The following is a 25,454-nucleotide window of genomic DNA, read 5'->3' as shown; positions in this document are numbered from 1 at the left end:
AATACTTATAGACCTGTCTTTATATTATTAGGCTCACGTAAATGGCTATGGCCTTAACATAATAGCCTATAATAAAATTAATAATAGGCTACAACTTCTACTTCCACCACTTCTACTGATAAAAAAATAATAATAGTAGACCTATTTGCTCTTTCCTGACACACACACAAACAAGAAAGACAAAATTTGTATTGAAATGTGTGTAACTCAGATTATATCATGGTCACAACGTATATAATCTGAGTAGGACATCATTAATAAATAAACCAAATTTAAGGATTATAAAAAACAGTTATAAGGCTAATCATTGCCAGGTTTTCAAAACTCTAAAATATCAACATCACCCTCAAAAATCCAGTATTGGTCGGGCCCTATAGAAACACACACAAACACAAAGTTTATAAAGGGCTTAATCTAAACTGGCACAAAGATGTGAAAAATAGCCTACAAATATCCGGGGCACACACAGTACAAAGCACACAATTCAGAAACACTGGTTTTATAATAGAAGTTAATTAGACACAATATTGGAACAATATACATATATATATATATATATTTTATTTATTTATTTGCACATATATAAAACTGCACAAAATCTAGTCAATGAAAAAAAAAAAAAAGAAATATGTCAGGAGAGGTCCAGAAGCCACAGGCTTATACAAAGGACCCCTCCCCAACCCCAGGAGAAAAAAACACAATAACAAAAAAGGAAGAAAGATCTAAACTAACATAATTTTAAAAATACAACAAAAGTTAAACAACAAGAAGTGCACAAAATGTGCAGAAAAACCTAACCAAACAGTGGAAAAAAATCCAATAAAAACAATGTATCATACCAATATCAGATGGCTTGCTCTGATTGGCTGAGTCATACTCCAGTAAAATCAATCTGTGACCTCATTAATTAATTTAAATATTAATGAAAACACACAGTTGGCTCCACTGACGTGATGATGAGGTGTTTTATTATCTCACACACATATTTGTGCTCTCCCCTGTCTCTCTCTGCTGCTGCAGGCTCTTGTCCTGGCTTGCAGTGTGGGCAGCAGCAGCAGCATCACATTCCTGCTCTGAATGGGAGTTCCCAGGAAGAGAAGCCGCCATATTGGAACGGATCTGTCTCGAACCAAAGATGAAACCTGAACGTCAAGATAGTTCACCTCCTACTTTAACGTACGTAGAAACGTTGACCCTTTGGAAACGCCTTGAGGCGACTTTAAACTGCTCCCTAATTCAAAATATGTCAATATTTATTTGGGAATAACTCTTGGATGATGAATAAAAACAAGCCAATTAAAAAAAATGTGGATAATCATTATGTTGCTTCCAAAATTCCATACTAACATGCTATTTAGTACGCTAAAACAGTATGTGAGATATTTTAGTATGTCCAAAACCAGTGGCGGCTGGTGGAAATGTTTCTAGGTAGGGCTGTGCCACATCCAATCAATTTCAGCAAACATCCCGGTATGATTTGATGCAAAAAAGTGAAGGTATCAAAAACACATTACTACTTTTCAGTTAAATAATAAACAATTATTTTATTCCAACAGGAGCAGTAAAGAAGATGCTTAGAAAAACACAACAGTATAACATGTACTCAGTAGTGGAAAGTAACTAAGTACATTTACTCAAGTACTGTACTTAAGTACAATTTTGAGGTACTTGTACTTTACTTGAGTATTTCCATGTTCTGATACTTTCTACTTCTACTCAACTACATCTCAGAGGGAAATATTGTACTTTTTACTCCACTACATTGATTTTATAACTTTAGTTACTTTACAGATTCAGATTATTAATACAAAATATAATCAACGAATAAATGATGTATTATAATAGATTAAACTACCCAGCAGTATATAAAGTCATTAAAATGAGCTCCACCTTTACCAGCTGCAACATTAAAGTGATGAACACATTAATGCATCAATAAGTATAATCCAATAATATACATTATTAATAAATATAATTAAACAAGAACAGAAAAATGATATTGCATTAATTTATATATAGAATACTTATAGGCAGGCCTTTATATTATTAGGCTCACGTAAATGGCTATGGTATTAACATAATAGCCTATAATAAAAAATAATAATAACCATAATAATAGGCTACAACTAGAACTTCTACCACCACCACTTCTACTGATACAAATAATAATAATAGTAGACCTATTTGCTCTTTCCTGACACACACACACAAATAAGAAAGACAACATTTTTATTAAAATGTGTGTAACTCAGATTATATCATGGTCAAAACATATATAATCTGAGCAGGATATCATTAATAAATAAACCAAATTTAAAGATTATCAAAAACATTTGTAAGGCTAATCATTGCCAGGTTTTCAAAACTCTAAAATATCAACATCACCCTCAAAATCCAGTATTGGTCGGGCCCTATTGAAACACACATACACAAAGTTTATAAATATTTAATCTAAACTGGATGCCAGCACAAAGATGTGAAAAGTAGCCTAGAAAAATCCCCAGGGCACACACACAGTACAATGCACACAATTCAGAAACACTGATTTTATAATGGAAGTTAATTAGACATTAGATGGCTTGCTCTGATTGGCTGAGTCATACTCCAGTAAAATCCATCTGTGACCTCATTAATTAATTAAAATATTAATGATTAACCTATGACTATAGGTCAATAAAAGTGTGTTTTTCTTTTCTTTTTTTAAATAAATTAAATATAGCTAGTTAAGATAAACCAAGCAAGCTCTTATAGGCACTCTCATTGACTCCCAGACAATGTAGAAACGAAGATATATCTTTGATTTAGCCTGATTGAGCGAAACAGGAGCGCAGTAGCAGTGAGTCCTCTTGTCTCCTAGCCAGTCGCCTCCCTATGTCTCCTTTCTTCTCTTCCTCATCTCTCTCTGTCAGCTCTCTCAGTAGTTTAGCAGCAGGCTAGTTACGGAGAGAGTCGAGGGCTGCTGCTCCCTTTCTCCTCTCTGCTCAGTCTGCCCACAGCTCACCAACACACCACATTCCGCACCATGGCTGCCACGGATGTTGACGTGTTTTCGGTGAGTAAAAACCCATTTGTCTGCCCTTTGAAACCGAAAACAACCTGCTAAGAGCAGCCCTTGAATACTAGTAAAAGTGTTGTGTGTTAGCTTGCTGTGAAGCTAAAAGCCTCCCCCGCCTTTGAAGCCTGTAATGTGGTTCTCAGTACGAGATGGTGTTTCAGTTTTAGACACATCAAGACGACGCTGCTGGCTATTTTGTTGACTATTTTAATGTGTCTTTTACTTTCGTTATTGCGTTTCTATCAGTGCATGCGTTGCTGCCCATATGGGTGTTGCCATGACACCATTAACTGTCATTAGACGTGGCTGTAAACACTCAACATTAAAGCTATATCACTGTGTTTTAATACTACAAATACAGTTATTATACTACAAAGGAGGCTGTAAACTCACTGTTTTTGCACCACCAGACTTGCTAAGTTGTAGTTCTTTGTAAAACTAAGCAATGGTAAATACTAGGGCTAGGGACTATACACCTATTTCCCCATTCAATACTATCACCATACTTTTTTTTAATTTATTTATATATACTTAATTTTTTCCCTTTTCTCAAGGTTGTTTTCATATATGTAATTTACAGTTCGTAATTACAATAGTTTATTAACCGTTTTTTAAGTAGGTTGAGCTTATAGACAAACTCATTATAGTACACTAGAGAAAACAACTTCAACATTAAAAATTGAAATAAAATTAAGAAAATAAATAATAATAATAATAATAATAATAATAAAAAGGAAGAATAGAATTAAATAAAAAACACAAAAAACTAATAATAATGCAAAATAAGAGATTAAATAAACAAATAAGTTAATAGAAAGTAAAAAGGCGGGGGAGTGCAAATATATAGTATATTAATAGTATAGTAATATATAGTAATATCATATACTATCACGATACTTGGGTGCCAAATGGATATGTATTGCGATTTTTAAGTTATTGCGATTCGATATTACGATTTATTGCGATTTTTTTTTTGTTAACTTTTTTAACACTAGACCGTAGGGAAAAAGTTAAATCATACACCTCTAGGGACTTTTACTTTGGAAAATATCTAAATTAATACATTAAAATGTTTGATTTTCAGCATGTATGTAGTCAGAGATGTCCTGAAGTCAAATATATCAGGCATTATTTATTACATTTCTTCCAGCAAACCAAAAATCAAAGAGTAAAGACATTTCCCTCACAAATTAGTGGTATTTTCTTTTTAATTTATAAGGGATATGTAATGTTTTGTACTTCTGGTGAATATAATCCAATCAGTCTTATTTCCATATATGTATTTTGTATATACCGTTCCCTTTGTTAATACCTTATTTTGAAAATCGGACGTAGTCACATGTGTATACTTCCGCTAACTTCGCCAAGTCCGTTGCTAGCTCTCCCGTCAGCTCCGTTCTCATTTTATATCCATGGTCAGCTCCATCGGGGCAGTTTGAATGCATTTACTATACATGTCAGTATATGGGTGCTCTACAGTTGCAGCATCTCCTGATTTGACCACGGAGATGAGAGTGACGGCTAGCTTGACCTCACGTTACCACAATACGATAACATTTCCTATCCACGTGGAACCTTCGCCGTTTTTCAACTTTCTTGTTTGTTTTAGTTGACGGATACGGAACAGAAATGACGTCTCGTTATTCAGACTACAACAATAAAAGCGGTAACTTCCTTCTACCTCCGTATAGACTCAAATGAAGCAAATATATTGATTCTGGCATTAAAAAATCAATTTCAAATCGGGTTTTTTTCCCACCCCTAATTTACACCGTGTCAGTTTTAACTTACCAGCCAGATGCCAAACAAGCTGTGGCTACATTGCTGATGGCCTGTGAGCCTCTATACAGTGTTAGGTTGGGCATATCAGATGAGAGAGGCAGGATGGGTGGGAGGGAGAATGTATCCTGCATTGTTTTCATGGTGACAAGCCCTGTTCTCAGTCAGGTATGAGTGCAGGTACAGTATACAATAACACACAGTAAAATAGTCTGCTCTCAAGCATGTCAAGAATTCACACAGTCACACAACAAAGCATTTGGAAAGCTAATATTATAGTGACGAGGCAAATACACAGGAGGGGATTTAAAGAGGGTGATTAACTTTTTGGCAGATGCTTGAAGAGATCCTTGCGCTGGAGAATTGGACAGTAAGCAGCACAGAGTTTTAGGGATAAAGAGATTAAGAACACACTCCGGGCCACTCCTACCACTTCTTGGTGCAACACACGTCTGCGAGGAAAGGAAAGGATATTGCACACTTGGCATTTCTTAAATTAGGAAGGCGTTTAAGAGAGGGTGCAGGTTGCAGAAGATATTGCTGAATTTTGATTTCTGAAATGTCTCTTTTGGAATACAAAATTAGAGAATTGATCAATGAGGAAAAATGCTAGGGGTGGGGACAAAAATTGATTCACTTATGTATTGCAATTTTCTTTTTTCTTTTTACGAAATCTATTTTTTTTAAAGCCAGAATCTATATATTTGTTTCATTTCAGTCTATGCAGAGGAAGAAGGAAGTTACCGCTTTTACTGTTGTAGTCTGAGTAACTTGACGTCATATCCGTTCTGTATCCGTCAACAAAACAAATTGTAGCTGGCCACAACGAGGAAGTACAAAACAGCGGAGGGTCTACTCTGTGTAGATACGACTTGAACCTTTACCTTTTAAATCCAACGTGGTAAACACTACACATCCAGTAAAGTATGGAAACACTTTGGGTTTCACATATTGCCAGGAAAAGCAGAGCTAGACAGAACGGAGCTGACGGGAGAGCTAGCGACAGACTTGGCAAAGTTAGCAGAAGTATAAAAAATAAGGTGTTAACAAAGGGACCTGTATACACAATATACATATATGGAAATAAGATTGATTGGATTATATTCACTAGAAGTATAAAACATTACATGTCTCTTATAAATTAAAAAGAGAATATCATTAATTTGTGAGGGAAATGTCTTTACTCTTTGATTTTTGAGTTGCTGGAGAAAAAGAAATTAAAAAAATACCTGACAATGACTGATATATTTGACTTCGGGACATCTCTGACTACACACATACTGAAAAAAACAGACATTTTAATGTTTTAATTTAGATATTTTCCAAAGTAAAAGTCCCTAGAAGTGTATGATTTAAATTTTTCCCATGGACTAGTGTTAAAAAAGTAACAATAAATCATAATATCAAATCGCAATACATATCGAATCGGCACACAGGTATCGTGATAGTATCATCGGGAGATAAGTGTATCGTCCCAGCCCTAATAAATGCTGAGATTGCAGTGAAACTGGCCAGTGGAACGACTGTCTGTCTGACTTCCTGTCTAACTCTCTGAACTAATTGAGACCATATTGAACAAACTGACATGCTCGCCTGGCAGTTTGTGTAAAGGGCATGCTGTTAATTATGTGCAGCTATTGATAGGGATGTATGGTTGGTTGGCCCACGTCAATCCCGTCCAATGGACATGTTGGGATAACTTTCTAGGCCAGAGCCGCATGTGGCAATCAATGGAGCCAACTATTGTTTTCACTCATTGATTATGTAGCATATAGAAGAGGAAACTGTTCATTTAAATGGTTATGTAATGAAATACCCTGCAACATGTTTAGCATGTACAGTGCTTACTGACCCCAAAGAGTATTGCCTCTCCCGTGAGGCCTGCATGCATAAAATGAAATTAGCTTCATAAAGCGCTTAAAGGCAAGAGATGGGGAATGAGGAATTACGGGGCAAGTCGCTTGCACTTCTGCAGCTTTGCTTGTTTGTGCAGAGAGGCTGATATTAACATGTGAATACATTATGCTGTATTCAGTCTACATTTGTTCACTTTAAGCATCTTCCTTCACTCCTCAGCCAGTGCCTTTTGCAACTGCATGTTGCTCTCGACAGATTGCAGGGATGTTAGCTGTATATAGAACATACAGGCCAGGACTGCCTAGAGGCGAAGCTGTCAAATCCGATGTTGTAGATGAATCATGACAGCCCGAGCTGCAGCCTCTGTGTTGACGAGTGAGTCAATATCCATCTATAGAATAGGTCAGAATTTCTCAAAGACTTGTTTGAAAAGCCCAAATAGTGATGCTCTAAAGATTAAAATAGCTTTCCAAATAATGTCGGCAAAAGCTTGAATGAAGATTTTGAGGCAGTAATGTTTGTTTTGATGTTGTAATGCCATTCTTTCTGTCTGAACTAAGTAAGGAAGGAACGTTCACCATAAAATGTAGTGCACATGTTGAACAGCTGTTGACAGGATGGCGTGGAAGTGGAAGACACCGTTCCACAGCCTCACAAGTCTAATCCATCAGCAGTCGTGTGTGTTGCTGAAAGGCTCTAGAGCTCAAATTGCCATTATTCTAATGTTTGTTTGCTTCACTTGGGATTTGGACGTGTCTGTAGTAAAAAGGCTGCATGGAGTCCTGATTTTTTTCAATTCCGATTTGGATTATGAACCATGAAACTTGCACGAGGGGTATGTGAATACTGACTTGGCTGAGACACAAAACAGAAAATAAGAAAAATGCATTACTGTTTTCTCAATTCAAAACTGCATGTATCCTATGTGTGCACAATGCAAGAAATCTCTGTCATCAGTAAGAAAGCAGGATTTACTGTATCTAAAAAGGGCACAAAAATATGTCCCGAACTGTACATGTCCAATTTCATTTAGTATCCATCGTTAAACAGCATTCAATAACATGCATAACTAGTCTAGAATTTGAATACTTGGCACGTGTGAAAGCTTTTGCGTGCATGTGAGAGAAAAGCTCTCCAGATCCAGAGAAGTTTTACATCTAATCCATTGAGAAATCCCAAAGGTTTTGGCTTGTGGCTAATAACTGACAAAACTAGAGCTGCAACAATGAACCGATTCATTGTCAACTATTGATTAAATGGTTTGAGTGCATGTTTAATCTATGACAGTAAACTGAATATCTCTGAGCTGTGGACAAAACAAGACATTTGAGAATGCTGTCTTGGGGTTAAGGAAACACTGATCGACATTTTTCACCATTTTATGACATTTTATAGACCATACAATTAATTGAGAAAATAATCAACAGATTAATCGAGAGTGAAAATAATCGTTACTTGCAGCCCTAAAACTATAAAAAATGTTTTTATTAGGATATGTTTTTTTCTGCTTCATTTCAGTGAGGAAAATGTATTTTTTGAAAAGCCTTGTAAAGATGAGCAAGCTGCGCATCTGTCTCGTAAAATGGTTCCTGTCTCCTATCCCGTCTGTCTCCCTCATTTTTTTGTCTTTCCTGGTGGGCGTAGATGAGTGATGAGGCTGAGCACTAAAGTGACCGTACAATTGTTGTGCAATGACTGTGAGACTACAGAGACAGAGAGAGAGAGGCGAGGGCATTCGATAAGATAATAAACAGATGAAAACCTGTTTTTATCTCCTGATGGCACACAGGTGTCCTCCAAATCTCAACCGACAACATTTTTACCATTACAACATCACCGGCAGCTATGGGCACAAGTAGCAGCAGGAGAACGGCTATTGCGGTACACCAAATGTGTAGGCGTGGTACTTGGCGCTGTCAATATTGCAAAAACGATCTAATGACATGGGATGAGATGTGAAATCCTTTGTGATGCAAGATCTCAAAAGTATGATGTACCAGTCCACACACATTATTACAAAGGGCATCAGGCACTTCCATAAATCTGCGTGACCGTCATTTCATTTGACAGGAAGCATTAGCCACCACCCACCTCATCAAAAGAGGACTTAATGTGTGTGTGGGTTTGTCATTGAGTCTGTCATGTGGTCTCCTCCACTCACAGATGCTAAGTAGAATTAGGCCCAAAGTGTCTCCAGAAACCCCCAAACTGAAATCAGCTCTCAGCACGAAATGAAGCTGTGTTGCTTGCAGTGAGTACACTTTAACAACTACACTTAGGCTTCCTTGATGTGTCTACCAACCACAACAGGCTAATGAGATGACTCATCCCTCAAAAAAAAAAACAGCTGAGTATTTGTCATAAAAGTCATTTATAGTCATGAAACAGATGTCAGTAGTTTCACATGTTGTTTTCACATTTCAGATCCCAGCCCAGACCATGTTAGCTTAGCTTAAGTCCTTTGACACTCTAAAGTATGCATACATCTCAACCAGGAGGTTCCCTGGCAATGTGGCGGAGCCCAATGTGACGTCTTCTCAAATCGCATTTTTGTCCGAGTAAAAGACAAAGATATGAAATTTACAATCATAAGAAACAGAAAATAAGCAGCAACATCTTACATTTGAGGAGTTGGAACCAGCAAATGTTTGGCATTTGTGCTTGGTGAATAACTTCAATTGTTAATTGATTATCAGAGCAGTTTGTGATTAAATCTTTTGTCAATTAATTAATTAATCATCAAGTTATTTCAGCCCTACTCTCAAGTCCAAGTCATGTCACTCCCATTCTACTCAAGATTTTCACACGTCATGCTCCAAAAACAATCACACTAGCATGCTACAATTCCTATTATAACTTCTTTCAAATCCTCAGTATGTATAGAGTTCATATGCCTTCAAAATAATGAACATAAATAATAGATATAGGAAGTGGAAAATACCCCGTGAAGTGATCGAAGGAAAAAAAATACCATTGTGAAAAATCTGGAATACTATCTAGCATCTGGCCTCTTTTAAAATTTAATGTGAAAACAAGACTTTTAAGGGAAACTAGTTGTACACAAAGTGCACCTCAAGTTATTGTAAATATTTGAAGCCTTTTCAAAGGCCTTCCCTTGGTGTGTTTCCCCGCACACACACATACTAACACACACAAGCATCAGCAGCAGTGTGTGTCTCCGTCTGTCAGGTTGCTGCTGTCTGTCAGGTGGAGGCTCACTGAGGCGGACACGAGCTGCAAACACAAGTCAGGTGGGAGTGGAGGCCAGAAGGCGATAGGAAGATGGGAAGACATCAGGAGGGCGGTCTGCAGCAAGAGAGAATGACTGATTTCAGGTTGTATTAGGACTGTTCGCCAAAAATGTTTCAGTGGAGTGATGGGTGCGTAAAACAGATCTTGGCTTTGCCCTCACTTTATGTCAGGTTGGATCCGCGTCACATTTAACTTTGCGTAAGTTGACGTCACAGATGATGCCTTGTGAGCTCACTTTCCTGCTGCCAGGGAGGGTATTCACTCATTTTTTGTGATGTTTGAAATGCTTCCGTTTGTTGCATTGAGTTGCACTTTAAAGACTGAACTAGTGCTGAAACAATTAGTTAGAGACTTTAGGCAAAGATACTGCATGAGGTGAAAGGGGACAGGTGCATGCCGGAAGTTTGCTTTTGCAGTTTGTCCCATTGATTTTGCCCGCTTATCGCCACGGTCAGCAGTTGGAGCAGCAGCAAGGTCTATCTCAGCTCACAAACATACATGTCTAGATTCAGTGTGACTTGCACTTCTCGAGGATATCATTATCTCCGATGTTCAATGGGAAGAAACATCCATAAATCTGCCTAGGAATTAGGGCTGCACGATTTTGAAAATATCTAATTGCGATTATTTTGACTAATATTGCAATTGCAATATGATTTGCGATATTAAAGGGAATGATCATTTTTATATAATTATTCTCCTTTTCTTTGAAAATTGATTAAGGTGTGATTTTTGCGGGGATCTGTACCAAAACAAAGATGTTTTCTTAAGTCTGGGGATGCACCAATCAGAGTTTTTCAGTGCCGACACTGACAGCGATACCTGAGCTCTGGGTATTACCCGTGTTTAATTAATAAGCTGTATGCCTCACTGTGTGGAAGTGACTGGGATCGCAAAGCCCTACTAGGAATCATAGAAAAAAAAAGACGCTCTTTATAACTCCAAAGCTTGCCTGTGAATCATCATGAATCACACTGTGTTATAACAATAACTGGTTTGATTGATTCATATTAGGTCATAGCGTTTGCTCTGTTTACCTGGATATGTATTTGACTAGAAAACATGAGGCATCATTGTACTTTGAACTTTATTTGACATAGGAGGCCTTTTCACAGCAGACATTTTGACTTGTCATAGTAGGACAAACACAGGTGTTCCTAATAACACTAACAATGGCTCTGTTTAGATCCAATATCCCAGTGAGACAGTGAGCTGGCATGAACAATTCCAGGACCCTGAAAGTGAGAAGAGAAGTGAAAAAGGCCCTTTGCTGACAGAAAAAGTGGTTGCCATCAGCCAGCTACATACACAGCAGCAGCATTGTGAGTGCCTCATTTCACTTTGAGCCACCTGGGGCCCCTCTGTGAAGCCATTTCCTGTTGGTCTGGTGATAACGGTGGCCTGAGCGACTGACTGTTGTTTCCTCACCCTGAGACAGTTAACCAGATGCTTTTCATTCCTGTCATACTTTACACCGCTGCTCTACTCGTCTCCTCTCTGAACGAGCTCGGGTGGGTGGACGGACGCCTCAGAGGTTCCCTAATAGCTCTCGTCTGCTGGTTATATGCTGTACATCCGTAGCTGACGGATGGGTGTTGTTGTGCCATTAAATGTAAATGTTGTAGGAACTCACTTTACAGTCGGGTTTATTTTTAGCTTTGCGATGCATGCTTCATGTAATCCAGTTTGTTCTGAGCAGAGCTTCATAAGATGGAAATGTCTTCTTTTGTAGTGAACTAAATCATTCAGTCAAAGTACAAACAAGATAATGACCAAAAATAGAGATGTTTTCACATGATAATAATCACACGCATGCACGAATACATAGACTCGCACGCAAGCCGAGTCTAGTCATTTTTCCTGCTACCTAATACTTCCGCTCTACTACATTTCAAAGTACTTTTTACTTCTCTAAATGTTTTGACAAATGCCAGTTTCTAGATATTTTTGCGGATTAGGATTTTTCATGCAAAACAGTTGATCCACTTCTTCTTTCTCTTCTTCCACTTCTGCAAGTCTTGCTAGTCAGAATATTGCAACCTATTTTTCAATGCAAAGTGAACTTGTTTCAAGCAGGCTATTTTTCTAAAATAAAATGTCAAGTTTAATTCTTCTAATTCTAATGCAGCGATCTGCATTATTCATTCTTGTTTCAAGGTACAGACACTCATTTCTAAAACATTTCTGAGCAAGCAGATTTAAACTGTGAGTCAGTGTTAAGTGACTTCTTCTAATGAAGCATTTTTACATTGTTGTGTTGTTACTTTTAATACACTGAAGGATCTTAGTACTTCTTTCACCACATGAGTCCAGTACACACTCATACTTTCAGCCAGTTAAGTCACAGCTTGGAGAGGTTTGTGTCCACGTCTGCAGTTCTTTTCTGTCTGATCCTTAAAGATAACATTGCTGCTCTCCACGTCTGCGTGCTCTTTCTGTAGCCTTCAGTCGCAGACGCCACTGCCTCTTACGATTTACACCCTCTCGCACAAAGATTACGCGCTCGGTCTGGCTCAGTCTAGGAGGTCAGCCTAGAATTATCTCATGAGTCAGGACCTTTGTTATTGTTCTGAATCTGCGAGTTTCGCCAAATGTGGTTAAGGTCAAACAACTCCTTAAGACTGAGTATGACACAAGCTTGACTTTGGCCATGCTTCTCTGAAGGGGTGAGTTTCCAGAAGTGAGTCTTTGTGACCCGAGGTGTAAATTCCCAGACTTGTGGTTTAAGCAAGACAAAAAAATTCCCCTCTCGCACAGAAAAATCTTGTCAAGGTGCCTTTGAGCAAGAACGCCGGCCTAATCACCAACTGTGCGCAGCTAGACAGCCACCACATGTGAAACTGGAAACCAAACTGGGGTGTTGATGGAAAATGAGCACGCAGGCCTCTATTTATCCTTCCCTGGATAAATAAAGGCTAATGTAAATCGACGACTTCTCCTATTTTAAACACAACTCGGGCATCCAGAGGGTCAATGCACCGGTTTCCTTCCAGGCCACACCCTCCCCCTCCAGCGATCTATCCGAATATCACAAGCTTTATTCAGCAAACTGAATACAACAGGGGAAGCATTAATGCTGTTCGACAAGCTCTTGAGTTTACAGTGATTAATAAACAAAAAATGGGTGCTGCCTTTTCCTCTTTCATCATCCCTGTAAACCTGCTACTGAGTACCACAAACAATACATTGATTTGGCAGATGCTTTTGTTCAAAGTGACTCACCGTAAGTGCATCCAGACTCGAAAGGAACAAAAAATGCAACCCTCCAATAGGAATTTGAAGTCTTCGACTGGCTTTCCTGCTACCTGGCTTGCCATAAAACACATTTCCTCGGCTTGGCTGAATGTCTCACAAACAACGTCACGCGTAGAAACCCTTAAAGCATATTTACAGCTCGTATAGATTTTTCTCTTCATTGAACACGGGGCGTTACTGTAATGTCATAAAACCCCCAGTGCGCTCCAGCTCGGTATTGCCTAGCTCAGCTCACGTCAGATTACTCCAGTGGTGTTGCCTGACACATTAAGCCCTATTTCTCTTTATTCCCCTCACACACACTCACACAGTGCTCATCCTTTATTGTGCAGTTCAGTCAGGTTTTATATATCTCATGCAGAGCCTGCCCTCCTCCACCTCTCAGTTCAGTACAGTCGGGCTGCGTTCAGCTGAGCTCTGCTCCGCTCTCAGGCTGCTCTGTGTTTCGGTGACATCAGCCTTCAAGTATTCAGCCCTTCGTGGCTGAGCCAGACGAGCTCGGGTGGCCCCATTCATCTCAAGGTGCTGTCTGTCTGCTCAGCTCTAACACGCTCTCTTCTGTCACCGACTGTCTCTCCTTCAGATGAGTTAGATAAGGGAGATCAAAGGTGAAAACGCTTACAGCCCAATAGTTTTGTCTGGCTGTCTTTGGCTGGTTGCATATTGGTAATCTTTGTGCTCTCAGTTCCAGGATGCTCTCGCCTAAATGCAGATTGATTATAGAGCGGTTGTGCACGGCCTCTGCAATAATTTCCTGTAGCAGCGGTGATCATTTTTAGTTTTGTTTGAGAGGTGCAGCTTGTTGCACTCAATTTGATTGTAAAACATGATGATATAGGGGCCAAATTAACATAGATGTGTTCACATTGCTTGGACTATGCGGCTGTGTTGACCCATCAGTACTGAAGTAATAGGAAGGAGTAGCTAATAGAAGTGGGACGATACACCTATCTCCCGATTCGATTCTATCACGATACTTGGGTGCCGATTGGATGTGTATTGCAATTTTTAAGTATTGTGATTCTACAATTATTGCGATTCGATATTATGATTTATTCCGATTTTTGTTAACGTTTTTAACACTAGACCATGGGAAAAAGTTGAATCATACACTTCTAGGGACTTCTCCTTTGGAAAATATCTAAATTAATACAGTAAAATGTTTGATTTTCAGCATGTATGTAGTCTGAGATGTCCTGAAGTCAAATAAACTGGGAAAAAAAAGTTCGGAAACTTGTTTTTTGGTCGATTATTTCTCTGTTGTTACAATGCTAATTGGCATTGTATTTTACATCGTTGGAAAGCCTGTTTACTTACCTTCACAATGATGTCAAACTTGCAAGGATCATGCATTTGTGATGAGCAGCACATCTCAACTGCAGGCCCTGATTACCTATCTCTTAATGTTGGCCGATGAGTTTTACATCTGCAGAAAGGATGTACTTTTTAGGTCTTTGATTTGCATAGGAATGTGACTGCTTCAGCTTCAGCTCTTCCTACCTCTGACTAATGTCTTCGCCATATGTGCGTTCTCCTCACATGCAACCAGACTTGTTAATGTTTCTGTTTTGTTTGTGTGCCTCCAGAATGAAGAGAAGCGTAACCTAAATTTGGGCGGACATGTTGGATTCGACAGCCTCCCTGACCAACTGGTCAGTAAATCGGTCACACAGGGATTTTGTTTTAACATTCTCTGTGTAGGTGAGTACCAAACGACACAACAGTGTGAGAGCAATGTAATGTATACAATTAGCAAGTGATGGAAAATGCCATGCTGTAACTGCTGAACATTTCTCTACAGTGATTTTTCCTCAATCTTGATTTGTTTTCCTCCAAACAGCATGTTTAGCTACAACAATACAGCAGTGACGTTCTTTTGTTTTTCCTGACATAAAAGAAATGCACAATTGTGTTGCTGCGATAAAAACATCTGTCTAAAAGCGGATGATTTACTCCCCGGGGACGGAGTAATTTAACTCTCTCTCTCTCTACTTCCTCCCACCCACAGGGGAGACCGGTATCGGCAAGTCAACGTTAATGAACACACTCTTCAACACCATGTTCGAGAACGAAGAGGCGAGCCATTATCAGAATGGCGTGTATCTGCGACCGCGAACATACGACCTGAAAGAAAGCAACGTCCAACTCAAACTGACGATCGTTGACACCGTTGGCTTCGGTGATCAGATCAACAAAGATGACAGGTGAGGAGGATGAAATGATAATCGATGATTTTAAGACAGTGACATGATGAGATGGTTGACGCTCATGCGCAGGTCAAAAGATGTCGAGATGCCAGGATGTGAATAAGGTGTTTCAACAGCATTTCAGCGAATATTATTCAGTGGGAAGCTGCTCCTAACTACACGTTGAACTATAGCCATCGCAGTGGTGGAAGAAGCACTCAGATTCCTTTAATTTAAGTAAAAGTACTAATAAAAACAATGTAAAAATACTCCATTTTAAGAAGAAGTCCTTCATTCAAAATCATACTTAAGTAAAAGTACAGAAGTATTATCAGCAAGACTTCTTGTTCTGCAGATAAATTAGCTCCTTAAATGTGAATATTTTCTGGTTTCTTTACTCCTCTATGACAGTAAACTGAATATCTTTGAGTTGTGGACAAAACAACACGTTTTAGGACGTCATCTTGGGCTTTGGGAAACACTGATCAACATTTTTTTGACGGGTTGGGCCCCTCCAAATGGTCACAAGAGATGATCGATGAGATGAGATAAGCCTGTATTGATCCTCAGAGGGGAAATCCAGATGTTACAGCAGCACAAAGACAGAATAAGTACAAATAAATAAAGAAATACAAATGCAAACAAATAGAATAAAATAAGAGGGATATACAACTAGTATAAGAGTAGAAACTTTACAGAAATGAACAAGAGCAATCAAAGAAAAACTTACAAGGTGGTGACAAGTCACAAGATAAAGTGACACGATAAGATTAATAGCAGCAAGTATAGTATAAATGTGTTTAAAGGGATATGGAAAAAAAAAGTTCTGCTAAACTTTTGAAACAATGGATATATTTAACACTTTTCAAGCTAATTTGACCCAGTTTTTAAGCCATACTTAACCTCCTACTCACCAAAACCATCCAGTCCATGATTTAAATCAAGCCTAGCAGGGGGCAGCCCTAATTCCAATAAACAGCACTCATTGTATTGTCCTACGAGTGAAATCCCCTTCATCTGGTACTCTGAGCACATGCATAAAACACATACCTTCAGTGTTTTTTCCATTTGACTCCTGACTGTTGCAATGACAGATTCTCCTGTCAACTCTTATCCAAACCTTCCTCTCTATTTCTAAGTGAACAACGCCATAGTTTTGCCCAAATTAGGTCCATGTTGTTGCCTTGGGATACAAATGAGAGAAACAGACACAAACTAATATCAGTCCAGGTTTGGTTTTTCTCTGTAGGATGGAAATAAGTTGAGGTTGGACAGCAATAAAGAGGAAATAGCTGATTTTTTTTCCCTTAACATGCAGCTGTGGAATGGAGTGTTCTTGTAGTGACCTAGCCAGCAAGCAGCACTCTCACGCCCTTTGATAGCAGCTTTCTCTATGGGCCGTATAAACCAACATGCTGAAGGACGGACCCTGCAGCGGACTGTAAATGCACACTGAGAGAGCCTCAAAAGGTCAGAGTGGTGCATTCCTCAGAGAAGATTGAAGATGGATGTGAAGGGAGAGGACAGATGACTGTAAACATGGTGCTGGCTGACGATATAGAATATATTTCTTTGGACTTGTGTCTCACTCTGAGCTGTAAAATGTGGGAAGATTGCTGTTGAGAATTTACAAGTATAGTCGGCTGTTAAATTAACAAATTAGTTATAAGTTAAGAGCACACAAAGAAACAGCTGACTATCATATGTAAAGATCTGTCACCTTGTACTCCTGAAACTGTGCATTTTAGACTTGTTTCTTGGTGGGGAGCACTTTTACTGTAGCACTTATACAGTTGGGTCGCACTTCAGTCACTTTGAAGCATCTGGGTATGTGATGTGATGTAGATTCAGGAGGTGTTTCAGATGTATGACTGGGCTCAATTTTACAATTGTTTTCAAACACGTTTTGCCTGTCAGTCTTGCCAGTGAGAGCCGGAGGAAATGTGAAAGCAGAGGTGACGCCAGCTGCAACCAACGAGGCTGAGGTGGTCGTGTTGGGCCCAAATATAGCAACATAGCATAAGCAATGCACATCTGTTTGACAACCACAGCAATGCCGTTGTTTAGTCATGAATTGGAGGCGATCCTGGTGGAATTGTGGGAATTTATTGAGCATCTCAAACACAGATTATCACAACTGTAGATAGCGCCAGTGCCAAGTGATGCCGTGAGAACCAAACTATGACTGTTAGACTTGTATCTATGGTGACTGATGAAGCACAACCTCACTTGAAAGAGAGCTATGATGCAGTTTATTAAATATGTGGCTAATGGTCTCGTTCTCATCTCTCCAAAGGCAAACTAAATGAGTTAAAGCTACAGACTCAAATAAACTGGTCCAAACGAACTTGCTGTGAATGCAGCATAAATGTTCCTCAAACTGTCTCGTGATCTAACATTATCATTCTTTTGGGTATGCAGAGACGAACCGTACTGCTGCATTAACAAAGATAAGATATCGTTTGAATAAAAGACGTTTAATAATTCTTGACATTTAACTTGATAATCACTGCAGTGAGAAAATTGTTCAGAGTCAGAAGCAGTTTTATTCTGCCCAAATTGAGGTGCAAGTCTTGTTTAGATCTATTTTTTCCCAAGAGTATTGGTTCATGTCAGAGTAAAGCCCTGATCGGACTCGGCGTGTTTTGCTAGTGGGAAACGTGAGGCGCACTGCCTTTTTGTTGCCTGATCAGATGGAGCGTTTTAAAAAAAAGAAATTAAAACAAGCCACCAATTGAGTGCTAACGTAAGCTTAAAACACAAACCATGAACTGTATGCTACCTAATAGTTAAAAGTGCAGTTTACATTGATGAAAACAACTTACCTGAAATCTCAGGTACCGCTCTAATTTGGCTCCTGCTGTTTTCTGTTCAGATCAAGGTAACTACGGTCGGTAAAGTCATATACTGTAGCTCCAGGTATCCAGCAAAAGTCACCACAATGAGAGAAAAAAAACGAGTTGAATTTTTTTCAACTCGAGACGTTCAGGGCGCCCTTGTAAAAATGTGAGGCCCACAGCAACGCAAAAGCAGCGTGCAAAACGCTTCACTCTCATTGAAAACAATTACAAAAAGCCGCCGTAGGCTGCTAAAACGCACTCTGTCTTATCAGGGCTTTAGTCTCCCCTAGCAATGCAGGTGTTGTGGTATGTTTGCCAAAACCATGGACTTTAAGAAATTTGTGGAATTTGACATACCTGTCTGCCTGGGCCTGTTTATTTAGCTACACATGCAAAACGCTCATGAGCAAATACTACCTTAAACTTTGATGTTTTCACACACGCATTCCTAATTTCTTTGATTTCCTGGTGACACTGTAGGCCATAAAGGCCATCAGAGCAGTGTGAGAGAGGACGGGATGTTTTGCAGCCTCTTGTGATTTGTTTCAACCAGACTCCCATAAGCCGAGCACAAATTTTCACGCAGCACTAAGCTGTACAGCTCTAAGCTGTGATCTTGGCACAGAATCAGATCACACAGTTACTGAAAACATAACTGTCTTGGTTCATTTCCCCAGTGACAAGTCCATATTTCCTTTTTACATCCATTACAAACGCATGAATAAGAAGACAAATATTTATGCTTTTACCCACAGACATAAATCCTCACAGTTTCTCTTTGCCTGTCTCCACAGTTACAAGCCCATCGTTGACTACATCGACACTCAGTTTGAAAACTATCTCCAGGAAGAGCTGAAGATCAAGCGCTCGCTGTTTAACTACCACGACACCAGGATCCACATCTGCCTTTATTTCATCGCCCCGACAGGACACTCCCTCAAGTCCCTGGACCTCGTCACCATGAAAAAACTGGACAGCAAGGTAAACGCAAAAACACACATCCACATTCTGTTGGTTTTCCCCCTTTGGCAAAAAGCGCACTCACTCACTCCCTTTCCTTTCCCATTGTCTGTGAATAACTATCAGTGTTGCTGAAACCCGACCTCCTTTTCACTGTGACCGGTGTGCATTTCACTGAGACGTGGAGATCCCTGATCTTTTTGTTGAGGTGTGGACTCTCTGTGTCCCAAAAGAATAAGGAAACGAAAAGAAAAATGTGGCAGTGAATGTGCAAGCTTCCATTTGGTCGTACAGGATTTCAAGAAAAGTTCACACAACCTGCCCTATATGAGTAGTTTTACACTTAAAAACCAACATGTTGCGTGTTTTTCGCAAGTGAAAATGTTTGATTTGCTGCGTTAAGGTCCATCCCACTTTCTGAATTGCCATATATAATATATAAAACTGTATATATGATAAAAAAAAAATTAAAAAAAATTAAAATACACCCTCTTCATGCTCATCTTACTAATACTGAGTTCCAGTTTGACATAGTTGTGGTTGACAGGTCAATTGTACACCAGTCAATAGCCACATTGATTTGTGGCTTTTTCATTATTCATGTGTGAGTATTACTGCACAGATTATTGGTCAGTGGATCCGTGTTTTGCCAAACATTCGATGAGTACAGCTCAGTGGAGACACGATCACTGGCTTGGCCTCAATTAGACAACTGGTGGAAACAAAATCTCATCCCAGCAGCACTGGGAGCGTGAAAGAAGGGGGGAGAGAGTGATTTTAGTGGGGAGGACAGAGTCAGAAAGGGCAAGATTGCACATTTTAAGGTCTAAATTGGAGCCGTATTGCATTTGTTGCGATTTGTATTATTTATATTTTAATATTTCGGAAATCTTTTTCTTTGTCAGCAGTTTTCTTTGAATTTTCCAGTTGAAGTTTGATCCCTTTTTTGTAATTCAAAGAGATATATAGGCATGAATATAGGATTTCTATACATATATGGCATTGATATAGATGATTTCTTTATGCTTGATAACACACTTCAATAAATTCAGCATGTTGACATTTTGATAAGATGTTTTGGAAAACGACTCAGTGATAAACAGCTTAAACCGTTCAGTGGTTTTTTGATCCTGAATCTTGGTTTCAACGTGTGGGAAGTGTGGAATTTCAGGAAGAGAAAAGAGCCTCAAAGCACATGTTTACTAAGCCCAGAAGAGAAGAAATGACAGAGAAAGAGGCAGTTAAAATGCAAATGAAAGATTTGTGTGTCTTTGACCTGAGGGCGAGAAGGATAATGCTGACGTCTTGTATGTCTATAAGCACTTAAAATGAGGAAGCTGCATGTACGTAGGAGTTTTTCCTCATCAAAATTTAGCGCAACTTTGGAGCATTATTTAGCCTTTTTCCCCGATTCCTTAGGTTTTCTAGTTTCATATGTTACCAGTATCTTCACTCTAGCTTTAAGACTGAGCCCACTACAACCTCTGAAAGACAGAATAGTGATTGTTAAAAGGTTAATAGTTTATATAATAAAAGATTGATACTTGATGTCCATGTATCGATGAAACATTGCCACGCAAAATATTGCGATATTATGCTGTAACGATTTTTTCCCCCACCCTTAGTATATATGCTTGCTTACATCCTGTCACGATACCTTAATGTTCACTGATGGATGAAGTTTTGTTACATCAGTCAAATGTACACACATAACTACTGATCACACTGTTGTATGAATGACAAAGTGCTTCAGCCCTGCTGGTGTCTGCTGATGCAGTGATAATGAATCCAGAGCAAAGCAGATGGTCAGCTTGTGACCAAAACCTGCTGGCTTACCTCTGCCAACTATCAACGCACGACAGCGCATCTCTGCCAAATGTCTCCTGGTGGTGGTACGATTCAAAACGATGACCGGATACTTCAGCCAACTGTCACTCTCAAGGGACAGTTTTCAGAAGAAAAAAAAAACTTTTCGTAGGTCTCGATGATATTTACATTCACTAAATAGAAATGTTGATTAATATTTCACTTCATCGCAAATTAATCACTCATTTTCTGTTCAAAATGTACCTTAAAGGGAGATTAGTCAAGTATTGAATACTCTTATCAACATGGAAGTGGGTAAATATGCTTGCTTCATGCAAATGTTTGTATATATTTAATATTGGAAATCAATTAACAACACAAAACAATGACAAATATTGTCCAGAAACCCTCACAGGTACTGCATTCAGCATGAACAATATGCTCAAATCATAACATGGCAAACTCAGAACTAACAGGCAACAACATCTGCAAGTGTTGCTGACTTGACTATGACTTCATTTTCATTCACATATCTTGAGGTCAGAGGTCAAGGGACCCCTTTGAAAATGGCCATGTCAATTTTTTTCCTCGCCAAAATTCAGCGTAAGTTTGGAGCGTTATTTAGCCTCCTTTGCGACAAGCTACTATGACATGGTTGGTACCAATTCCTTCAGTTTTTGTAGTTTCATATGATGCCGTTACCTTCTCTCTAGCTTTAAAACTGAGCCCGCTACAGCCTCAGGCGTCATGTCAGATGTTTAAGAGGTTAATTAAAAATAGCAAGCTATGTTAAAGCATTTAAGAAATTAGTGGCGTTAAAACGAATTTGCGTTAATGCTGTTATTATCGTGTTAACTTTGACAGCCCTATTTAATAAAGTTATTATACTTTGTAATTTATTCCAATTTGAGCCATCCTTACTACTTAGTAATGAGGACCAAGTGTATTTCCAAGGCTAAAGTCATGGACCAGAATGCTGTTCAACAGAGAGGACTTCACATAGAAAAGGGCCAAGATCCAAATTGAGCACTTTTCCTGCTACGAGGTGACAGCGCTGACCGCTGAGCCTCTCTGCCGTCTTTACCAGCCAACAGAGTGATCAAACCCTGGCACCCTGCGCTTGCCAACTGTCTCCTGATGCCATCCAAACCACCGCGGCCAACTCTCTGTACTCCTTGCTTTGAAGCAAGACATGGTAGCTTACCTGAGCTAAATATATTATCTTTATATGAACATGAGCAGCTATAATATAGCTTACCTGCTGTACTCTCCCCTAATATGAGTGAAAGCAAAGCAGCTTACCTCAGTTAAATCTCCTCTTGCATTCATATGAACCAAACCCTCTTTCTTGCGAACCTCCTGTATGTCTGTTTGGGACATTTTGGTTACACACGGCAGCCTTTTTTCATTTTTCGCGGTGCCAGAAGGTGTAACATAACAACAATGGTGGCTGCAGGCACTTTTATCCAAAGTGATTTACAGCATTGTGAGAACAACATTGGGCTCAGTGAGTGGGTGGCCACGGTGAACAGCGCTCTGACCCCAGTGGCTCCGTCCCAGCAGTCTTTCCACTACGTGAAATATGACCGCTGTTTTATCTGAAAGCGAGCCAGTGTTGAGTGACCGCAGTGTGGATGTGACGCTGTTTTGTTTTACAGGCTTGATGGGGTGTTTTATGCAGCGGTGGTCTCTCTCTAGATGAAATAATAATGTGTTGCAGGCAATATTTTTGCAGCAGCGACTCACCACATACTATCAGTCTTTGCACATTTGGCAGTTTTATTTCTATGATTTCTGAGCTCTGTGGCTACAGATATACCACAGAGGTACCTGCTTTGCTTCTACAGGCCTAGACAAGAGCCTGACCATGTCACAAAGAGGACTGGGCGATAATTCAATATGATACTTTATCATCTTTTAATGGAATCGTATCGTGATGAAATCATACGTCGAGATATCGTGATACACAATTAAAAAAAAATCAGTAAATCTTCACATTTAAGAAGCTGGAACTGGTGGTTGTTCATTCATTTCTAATGATTAATTAATCAACCAATCGTTTCAGCACAGCATAAATGATAAAAAGGGATGATTCAAGTCCAAACATTCTGCTTACCATGAATACATTTCGTTGCCATGAGGCAATTTCAAGAGGCTCAATCTTCATCAGAGTATAATTAATTCCACAATCCCATTTTTTTATTTCCGTGCTGAGATATAATCACTTCAATGGGAGCATTGCTGTGTGTGAATATGAGCTTTTATCTGGAAACTAAAGATAAATAAAGGGAGCTGTCGTGTCTGCCAGATAGCCCTGTCACAGGAACAACCAGGGAAGCGGACCAGAAACAACCTCGGCCTGTAGAGTTTGCTGTCAAGGCTAGACAATGGTGTTGTTCTTGTAAATGGGTTTTGAGTCACCCCTCCCCACAGAGGATGGTTGAAGGCCTACCAGAGTGAGTTTGGTTTGTGGTGGATGAAGGCAGGAAGAGATATGAGGGTCTGAAAAGGAGGTGTCCTTTCGCTTTATTATTTTTTTTTCTTGAATAGGAGGAAATCATTACTAGTTGATTATCTAATATTAGGATGTAGAGGATTCAGTTTGTAGAGGTCATTAGACAAACAAGGATTGATATTTCCTCCTATCCAAATAGTAGTAATAGGAGGATCCATTGATAATAGCTTTTGTTCTGTTGCACTATAATATTTTATATTATGTCACTCTCCTCTATCCGTTCATATACAGATGTTTGACCCGTGTAAGATTTAAAAAAAAAAAAGCCAGAAATATCAGTCTATGTGAATGTTTTTCCTTCAATGATCATCTTACATGCAAACTGCATTGATGTGGTTACAGCTACCCATCTGGTGCTCTTAGTTGTTCCGAACAAACACTGAGAACTATTAGGGAATACTCCTTTGGCCAGCTGGGAAAATCCGGTTGTGGGAAGTGAACAAATATCGCTGCATCCTCCTCCCTCCTCACTGAGGCGGTTGTCAGCACTGGATCGCGATTAGCCAACCTGGTTTGATAAGTAAGGGTTAAAACAACGATACTGGCTGCCCTGCTGTAAATTAATGATCCAATAAAGTATGATGAGCCTGTAATTTGACTCCTAACAAGCTCCGGCTCTTGCTCTGAGGCGCACTACGGAGTTGATGAATCTGTGGGGATCCTCTTCGTCCTCCCAGTTAGTGATTGGGGTAACGCAGCCGTACAGAGGAATGCAGACAAACTGTGTTTATTTCTGCACATCTGCTGCTGATTGGAGACGAGGAGCCTAGTTTGTTTTCATAATCACTGTTTGTTTTATGTATCTGTCGGGGGTTCTGACTGAGCTTATTCACTGTACATATGCTCTCGTGTGCCTTCTCAGCCATATTTAGCAACGCACTTCTGTTTTTAATTAGGCCTTCAGTGTGTTTAATTGAGCTTCATTCAGAGCGTTTGTTCATGACCCGCTGACATGGGGAAGTTAATTGCTCTAATCTGTAATTCGCTGAAAACATTGTGTTGATTCTCTGTGCATCTGCTCTCATCATATTGAGCTCGACAGGTACATTTTGTCCTGTCATGAAGACGCGTGTCAGAGCAGCCTAAGAAATACCATTACATAATGAACTCCACGTATACGCAGCTGTCGAATACAGGAATGCTTGTATATCTTTGGCAGACTCGACCGTAAAAACAAGAACGATGCTCTACACATTTAATAACTTCTGTTTATTAAATCTCTTTTTTCTCATCCTTTCCTCAGGTAAACATAATTCCCATCATTGCCAAAGCGGACACAATCTCCAAGAGTGAGCTCCATAAATTCAAAATAAAGATTATGAGCGAGCTGGTGAGCAACGGCGTCCAGATATATCAGTTCCCGACAGACGACGAAACCGTCAGTGAGATCAACGCCTCCATGAACGTAAGTCATGTTGTGACGCTCAAAAGATTCTCATACCATCAGTTTTTTTTATCTTTTAATGTTGAATATGAATAGTGTTGTGGGACTATCCCTTATTTCATGGGTTATTTGGGGATTTATACTTTATTAGTACATACTTATATATATATATATATATATATATACATATACATACAGTAGAAATGATGGCTTTGTTCTTTAGACTTGTGACACTTCTCAACATTGTTGGATTAAAAAGGATTATCTCTGTGCCTACTGACTACACTGACCACATGTGTTACACATCTGGCAACAGCAGCATATGTTGACACCATTTTATTGCGCTGATGTGCTGAAAAGTAATGTTGTTTCTCTTATCTAGACACTTTGCAATCCCACAAATCTTTGAGTGTATACATTGGAAAACAGTCAAAATATGTGCAAATACCAGCTGACCCTTGGACATACAGTATATGCAAACATTATACATAGTTTTACACAAAACTGTATGAATACAGGCTCTGTTTGATTGCACCAGTTCTCCATTCCTCAATTCTTTCCATAA

At 39.3% G+C, this 25,454-nt stretch overlaps 1 protein-coding gene across 3 annotated transcripts in view; it reads left to right on the top strand.

The window, feature by feature from the left end:
• The first annotated feature begins 2,892 nt into the window (after positions 1–2,892).
• septin8a (septin 8a) overlaps positions 2,893–25,454 on the top strand; it is a 44,151-nt gene continuing 21,589 nt past the window's right edge. For all 3 annotated transcript variants that reach the window (XM_074611073.1, XM_074611071.1, XM_074611074.1), the window contains exons 1-5: positions 2,893–3,052; positions 14,785–14,899; positions 15,207–15,402; positions 19,019–19,205; positions 24,749–24,910. In XM_074611073.1, coding sequence (XP_074467174.1) covers positions 3,023–3,052; positions 14,785–14,899; positions 15,207–15,402; positions 19,019–19,205; positions 24,749–24,910 — 690 coding nt within the window. In that variant the 5' untranslated portion in view covers positions 2,893–3,022. The remainder of the gene's footprint in view (positions 3,053–14,784; positions 14,900–15,206; positions 15,403–19,018; positions 19,206–24,748; positions 24,911–25,454) is intronic.

Source organism: Sebastes fasciatus, chromosome 16 (genome assembly GCF_043250625.1).
Source record: "Sebastes fasciatus isolate fSebFas1 chromosome 16, fSebFas1.pri, whole genome shotgun sequence".
In the NCBI taxonomy this organism is placed as follows: Eukaryota; Metazoa; Chordata; class Actinopteri; order Perciformes; family Sebastidae; genus Sebastes; species Sebastes fasciatus.
This window is presented reverse-complemented; position numbering and strand designations above follow the sequence as displayed.